Source organism: Grammomys surdaster, unplaced genomic scaffold (assembly GCF_004785775.1).
Source record: "Grammomys surdaster isolate TR1022 unplaced genomic scaffold, NIH_TR_1.0 126013, whole genome shotgun sequence".
Lineage (NCBI taxonomy): Eukaryota > Metazoa > Chordata > Mammalia > Rodentia > Muridae > Grammomys > Grammomys surdaster.
Window position 1 is genome coordinate 1,817,306 of NW_021620828.1, and position 7,901 is coordinate 1,825,206.

The 7,901-nt window shown below is 45.2% G+C and overlaps 1 protein-coding gene across 4 annotated transcripts in view; it reads left to right on the forward strand.

The window, feature by feature from the left end:
- Ano2 (anoctamin 2) overlaps positions 1 to 5,781 on the forward strand; it is a 341,107-nt gene extending 335,326 nt beyond the window's left edge. For 3 of the 4 annotated variants that reach the window (XM_028754440.1, XM_028754441.1, XM_028754443.1), the window contains 2 exons: positions 2,532 to 2,637; positions 4,913 to 5,781. In XM_028754440.1, coding sequence (XP_028610273.1) covers positions 2,532 to 2,637; positions 4,913 to 5,185 — 379 coding nt within the window. In that variant the 3' untranslated portion in view covers positions 5,186 to 5,781. The remainder of the gene's footprint in view (positions 1 to 2,531; positions 2,638 to 4,912) is intronic. The other variant, XM_028754442.1, reaches the window with a different exon arrangement.
- The last annotated feature ends 2,120 nt before the right edge of the window (positions 5,782 to 7,901 follow it).

The window sequence follows — 7,901 nt, forward strand, 5'->3', positions numbered from 1 at the left end:
CACAGTCCTAAAAACCTTGGTAAGTTAGTAGCCGAGTTGGAAGCTGAATTCGATTATTTATGGATTCTTTTCAGACTAGAAGGGGAGGAGTAGGCAGTGACTCTCATACCAAGCTCAGTGAGCAGCTGTTCCTTCACAGCCAGCACTAGGAAATGGGGAGAAATGGGCTTTCCTTGTAGCCAAGGGACTGGGCTATGCCTGGGAGGGAGGTCACAGTAAGCAGCAGCAGAGTGGTATCCTCCTCTAGCGTTGGAAAGGAGCAGACTCTGTTTTACATAGAGCAGAAAAATAGGCAAATCTAAAAAGGTTTTTCTCCATTCCCAGGACAGCCTATTCATTTGACTCACATGCTTTCCCTCTCCCTTGCTGTCTCTGTCTCTTCCCCTCCTCCCTCTCTCTCTTTCTCTCTCTCTCCCTCCCCCTCCCTCCTTCCTCTTTCCCATTCTCCCTGGTCTCTCTCCCATTCTCTACTAGCAAGCAGTCTGCGTAGCTTTCCATGTTCCTGTCCTCTGCCACCGACAATCTGAATGAGTGCCTTGGTGCTCTGTGGTGCTCCGCTGGGCTGCAGTTAGCTTTGCTTTTCAGCCAGATGTCAAATCAAGCTTTGCGACAGCTGCGATCAGCTGTTGGAAGTGGGGGAGCCAGGCAGTGAGGTAGGAGCTTCTGGCCTCTGGCCAAGCCCTAGTGGAAAGATCAGTGTCTGTCATAAAACATGTCCCTTTCTGTTGCTGACTCCATTGCTCTGGTGGTTTCTTTGTGTATACATCTCTTTCTTCTACCTCAGGTATTCTATCCTCCTTGCATCTATTCCTTGGAAACTAGAAGCCATCATACTAATACACAAACCTTTTGCAACATTAGTTTCTTCGTGACAAGGGAAAAGACCCTCCATTTATGACCCCACTTCAACTTGAGCTGTTGACGAGGTGCTCTGTGATAGCGAGGAAGAGCCTGGGTCCCCCTAGACTTACATCCTCACTTTTCTCTGCTTCTTACTGGCCTTGAATCCCTCCTAGGCCATATACTTGAATTCTGAGCCCACCAGGTTCCTACCCTGTATGCAATATGGATACTTGCATGACTCTGTTAAGAGGATTAAAAGGCAAACATTCAGAAGAGTCTTTTCTTTTGCTCAGGGCTATATACATGCTATGTGTCCTGTCCTGCATAGGATGTCTCTCCCTGGGCAGAGTCTCTTACTCTGCCTTCCTTATCTTACCCGTTCGTGCGCACGCGCGTGCACACACACACACACACACACACACACACACACACACACACACTACTGGGTAGTCTGATACCATCCCAACTCTTTTTCCACCCTAAGGGTTGCCATTGGGACACTTGTTGAATTCCATTGAAATAATGGGTCTATGAATGGTCAAAGTACTGCTAAGAACACTTGTCATTTTTCCAGGATTAGAAAATGAGTTCTCTGTGGCATGAGTCATTGCAGAATAGGGGTGAAAGGTCAGAGACAGAAAACAAAACATGCCGTTTCTCTGTGGGCCTGAGAAAAAGGCAGAAGCTCACACCAGGCATTGATATTTGATAAAGCATATCGATAAGTCATTAAGATGATTAATGAGAAAGACTGTTGATCAATTGTGGTTATTTATGACCCTCCCTTCCCCCAATTCATTGAACCTTTTGCTTGGGCTGCACTGGCTTTCCTTTGACTTCAGTGATATAGCTGGAAATCCTGGCTACCTTCAAAGCTGTTGCCTGAGGAGGACCCTGAGGTGACCTGCTAGTGCCCATGTCTACATGGGATCCAGAGACTGCTACATAGCACCAGATGAGGCATCTGGGAGCTCCTATCAGATAACAGAAGACATGAAGGCCACATGGACCCCATTACTCTCCTATGTGAGCCACCCTGAGAATGAAATCCTGACACCAGAGGTGTTGGGGAGAGAGAATAGGAAAATACATCTGTTGATTGACTTTTGTGGACTTTGATTTTTGTTTTTTGTTCCATAGTCAGTTATTAATTGAGCTGCGGATTTCTGCTGTCTCCTCTTTCCCAAGTTTAACAGCCAAGAGCTGAACTGTTGTTCAGATCTTGAGATTTTATCCGTAGAAGTATCTGCTTCCCTTCAGTCTATACTATTTACTTATATTTTAATTTTACATATTTGGTTAGTCAGTTAGTTTATATTTATGTGTATGTACAGGTGTATGTATGTGTACACATCTGAGTGCATGTATGTACATGTGTGCACATGAATATGGAGACCTAGAAGCCAATCTCAGGTTGTTCCACAGGTGTCCATCTTAGTTTTTAGAGATGGCATCTTTCAGTGAGACCTAGGGCTTATCAATTAGGCTAGGCTAGTTGACAAACATGTCCCGGGAAAATCTGCCTGTCTCTGCCTTTCCATTGCTGGGATGACAATCAGATGCCGCCACTCCACCTTTATAGAGCCAAACTCAGGCCCTCATGCTGGTGCAACAAATACTGACCAGTTGAGCCATCTCCCCAGTCTCTGTCGCCACTCAGTCTGAATACTCTATCTTTCTCTGGGCAGGTTCAAAGATTATCGAGAGCCACCGTGGGCACCAAACCCATACGAGTTTTCTAAGCAATACTGGTCTGTTCTGTCTGCCCGGCTGGCGTTTGTTATCATCTTCCAGGTGAGTTATTCAGGTGAAGGCTAACTAGTTAGGATGCAGGCTGCCCAGGTGAAGACCTACCTGTCCCTCATAGTCAGATGCTTAAGATACAGTCACTCTTAGTATCTGTGTGTGTGTGTGTGGCTTTAATATCTCTGTGGGATATCCAAACTAAGAATGCTGAAATCCTTTGTAACAAATGACATCATATTTTCATGTAGTCAACCAATATCCCCTCATATATTTTAAGTAATTGCTAGAGGACATGATAACTAATGAAATGCAAACTCAGTGTGGACAGGCCTAAGAAATATTGACAAGCACAAGCATGCTAGTGTGGTTTTGGGCTTTGTTATTTTTGATCCATGGTTGGTTGAATCTGAGCATGGCGGGCAATGGATACAGAGGCTCACTTGTGCTTTGTGACATAGGGAACTTCACATGGGGCAAGCGGCAATATCTGTAAAGCAGGAGGATTCCCCAGAGAGAGCTTCTTTGAATGGGTGGACTTGGCTGAAAGATAATAAAACTCCAGAGTAAAGTTATCAAACAGATGTATCGTTAAGTAGCAAAGTGGAGAAATTTGCCCATTTAAACTGGAGAAGAAGAAAAGAAAGTGGAGAACCATTGAAACCAGAGTCTCAGCACTGGGACAGACAAACAGCACATCCCTTCTGTCAGCCTGAGAAAGGGCTCAAGTTCGGAACCTTTCCTCCTGAGCTCCTGGGTCCTTCCTTTGTTAGCATTGTTTACCATGGAGACATCTGGCTAGAGGGTCTGCAGAGTCATCTAGCCATCCCTGGAATGAATAGCAAATCTGAGCTCGGTGATTCCTATCTTCGACAATAGCCACAGCTCCAGTTGCGACGCTGAGATTCTCTGAGCTCCAGGGCCCCCATTCCCACTCAGGGTCTTGTTGATCTTTGAGCAGAGGCCAGAGCACAAAGCCAGATCCTTTTCTCTCCAGCTCCCTTGGCTTTTGTATTCCCTAAAGGGAGGTCTCTGGGGGGCTCTAAGGTATCCTGCCCCTCAGACTCCTGCCCAGGATGTGGAAAAGCCTACCAGCTAATCTTTCACCTACAGAAGACACTATTCTTCCCCCTGTAGAGATGGGATGATATGTTTGAAAAATTGCCTAGACATCCCTCTGCTATCCCCCCCTGCATCCATCTCCTCACTTGCCCATATGTCACATGTCACATGTCACGGGTCACTCACATGGGTGGTGGGTAGAGGAAAAGCCTAAATACCAGGGAGCCTCTGAAAGCAGTTGTTCCCAAAGCCTTCTCTTGAGTTCCCAGGAGCATGATGTAAATTTAGTTCAAGGCCTGTTACTGCCTTAGTTTCTTAGAGGTGAAAGAGAAGACACACAAGCATATAGTTCCCGGACAGAAAAATCATCACAAGTTGAGGAATGTGCTGGGTGAATCTGTAGGAAGGATAGACTTGATAGATGAGCAAGAATCAGAATATGTTAGCTTGAATTGGTCCATGCCGGGCACCGTAGCCTGATATTCATCACTCATAGAGAAACTGATCCCAGGAAAGACTTTCCTTGTTTACCTGTATATCCCAGAGACGGGCTCAGCAGGAAGCCTTATGTAAGTATATACAAAAGCCTTGGATCAACCAAAGAGAACTGGATTCAGAGAGTCCCTGGTGTCTGCAGAATGAGGAGACTGAGCTGTAGGGAGTTGGGCTAACACCAGATCAATAAAAACACTTAAGCTCCTAACCTGGTGTTGAGGACAGAAGGTACAGAAGGGGAGATGAATGGAGGAATTATCCAAGTGGCAGTCCCATAGAGGCCTCTGTGCTCTGTGGATATGTCCTTGAAGGCCCCAGTCTAGAGCAAGTCTAGAAGTGTGAAGACCAAGGACATGTGAAGACACTGTAGACAGTGCAACAGTATAGTATGTGGCTTCCTGACAGGAAGACTCATGAGGTAGCTGCCACTTACCATGTCTTGCCATTGCCAGTATTTGATGTGTATTATCAAGTCATCAGTACTCATAGCTGCTCCAGGGGTAGACTGAAGTTGTAGTAAGTTTACTAATGGGATGCCATTACCAGTGAAGACACCAAGGGACATTTTGGCTCATTGGTAAAGATCCTTCAGCCAGTGAGTTGCCTAGCACCTTGTTCTGTTTCTTCCTTTCTCATCAAGTCTTCAGTACCAGGGTAGTCCCTCTGAAGGGGTCAAGGTGGACAGTGGTGAGTTAGTGTCCACTATGACCTGATGTATCACACCACCACACCAAGGCTCACCATTCATGTCTCTTCCTTGTCTCCACAGAATCTAGTGATGTTCCTGAGTGTCCTCGTGGATTGGATGATTCCGGATATTCCCACAGACATTAGTGACCAGATCAAGAAAGAGAAGAGCTTGTTGGTTGACTTCTTTCTGAAGGAGGAGCATGAGAAGGTCAAGCTGGCTGATGAGCCCGCCCAGAAGAGCCAGGGAGGTGGGGATAGGAGCCGGAGGAGCCGTGCAGCCAGCTCTGTACCATCAGGCCGGAGCCAGCCAGGCAGCATAGCATCCTCAGGGTCCCAGCACACCAATGTATGAGCCATTGGCAGCAGAAGGGGGCATGTTCTGGAGAAACACATGCGTACACCATATGTTCCTATAAGACAGTGGCACCTCTTCTGCTGGGACTTGGCTTATAGGTGTCTCCAAAAGGAAGTTACAGAAAGGAAAATGGAGTGAGAGAGTGCAGAAGGGAAGGGAACCATACAGCTTCTGAGAAACTAGAAGCTTGAGTTTCTTTTAGGTTGACTTTTGAGCTGTGTCCTTTCAGGGAGTTGGGACTCCATGGAGGTCGCTTCACGATAGAATTCTCTGGGGTTCTTTCTTGTACTTCATCATCATTTTAGGTGAAAGAAGTACAGTGAGGATCCCATCCATCCTAGCACCCAATTTAACTGATTATTACCCCCTTCCTACTGTTACCCTGAAATAACCTCTCAGAGACACTTGTGACTGTGGCCACTACAAGGCTGGCAGATGCAAAGGAAGTTGCAGGACTGCTTTCTGTGGCCACTGGACCTGGTGGTAAGGAAGAAAGGTCTTATCTGCAGGTTGTGTGACAAGGATGCTTACAGTGTGATTAACCACCGTTTTATGCAAGTTCAGGTTTAAAATAAAGTAAACCGAGTCTTTTTAAAAAAAAAATACAAAACAAAAAAACCAACACATCTCTTGTCTTTGATGCTGTGTTTCTTCTCCTCCCCCTCCATGTTCTCTCTCTCCTATCCTTTCATTTTTTTCTTCTGCTTCCCTCCCTCTCTTCCTTTCTCAAGCTCTGTTCTCATAAAGCAGGCAATAGAAGAGAGAACGTTCCTGTCTGGCAGAGCTTACATTCTGGGAACAGGTGATGAACCAACTGCTGTGTAGTAATTTTAGAGAATGGTAAGTGTAATGGAGAAATGCTAGGTAGAGCAGAGCAAACAGGAAGCATGGGGACACAGACAGTGCGGGTACACCTAGGACTTATCCATGGGTCTGGTCAGAGAGACTGTAAACAATGGAAATTAACAGGGGGTGATAGCTTTGCTTTTCCTTTATTAAGGCAAAAGAGAGCAGTCAGGCCAGGTAAGGGGCATGATAAGGAGGAGTAGGGGTTCTATTTTATATTCATTATAGAGAATAAGGAGGTACATATTGAAATGCTAACATAGTCAATCGTCAATTGGTAGTTGCTCTCCAGGACTCCAATGGGGAGATGTTCATGAAGAGTTGGATGGAAAGGCCAGTGTTGCTCATCACTGTCAATCACTCTTATGTTTCTCTGCCCCTTCTGCAGCCCAGAGACTAGCTGCAATATCATATCATCCTGACCCATCTTCAGTTCCGCACAGGTTAATCTGACTACTTAATTCCTGATGAGCAGTTAAAAGGAAGACCCTGCTCCAGAGGAGATCAGAAAAGGGTTCTGATGTTTCAGAAAACCCTGAAGAACAAGAGATGGTGTCTAGGATTGGGATGCTTGAATGTCTAAACCCCAGAATGTAGCCCCTTCTTCTGTGGTAACGACAAGCCACACAGTGTGCTTCTTAGAATTCTAGGTAACCATGTCCCAGACCACCGCTGTTACATGACACTCTAACATAATTGCTTCATATATTAGTACCCATAACTACCCCTGGCACCTGAGTCCTAAGTAGAGTAACATAGAAACAGGGCAACATCTGACAATAGGTATAGCTTTTCCACAGAGAGTGTGGTAAGCAATGACAAGAAAATACCACTTCAAGGAGAACTAATGGCATGAAGATTCCAGGCTTGAAACAAGGGATTCGTCTCTGTGTTTGTGGGTTTCCTCTTTCCTGGACCTATGAGAATTAGTGGTCAAGGGTTGCCTCCATCAGCAGGATGTCCACTCAACCCTGACTGAACTATGCCTCCATTCACAAGCTGCCCACTCTCTTCAGGTCCATTTCCTCCTGTCTTAAATTACAGGAAACATTTTTTAAAAATATGAACACAAAGGTAAAATTTGTACAAGAAAGAGCCAGACAATCCAAAATAACAACGGAGAAGGCAAGAAACTCGCTAGCAGTTTCCAAATGTACAATCGGCATTGATAATTCTTGTGGCTTGCAGACTCTCATTCCACTCATAGGTATTTTTTTTATTGATAATTTTGTTCAATGTACTGTCTCATTATGTATTTTCACTTCATGTAGCTCATCAAACTATTTTTTAAGTTCAAAATGTGTTTATTGGGATAGTTTACCACTTAACTTGGTTTAGGGTTCGTTTACTTCTGCAACCTCCTGAAAGCATCCATCCACAAGCCCGCAGAGGATAGTGCAGAAGATACAGAAGAGAACTGTCTGCACATAGCTAAAGACAATGGTGATTGTATAGCATCCTGGGCATTAGATGTTCATAAAATAAGAACTGGGGCTCTGGACTGGACAACTCTTTGCTGTGTTATCTCGTCTCTTCTGGAGAGATCTTTTGGGAGAAGCATGTTCTGGTAAGGAAGTCTGCATCACCTGTAGGAACAGCTCATCAGTTCTTTTATCCCAGTAACCACTGATTCACCCATTCTAGAGTATGCTCTCAGCACCCGCTCAGTATATAAAGGCACTTGGGAGATGTCATCCAGTAAAGGAAATAACCCCATTGAGCTTATGGTAAATGGAGAGGAAAGAGATGGTAAATAATAAGCAAACAGAAGTACAACCTTTCTTTTGTTACGGCAAAACGAGGAAGTCAAGAAAGGGAACAGGTTAGAGGTGGGGGAGGGGTTCTCCCCTTTCCTATCCTGTAGGTG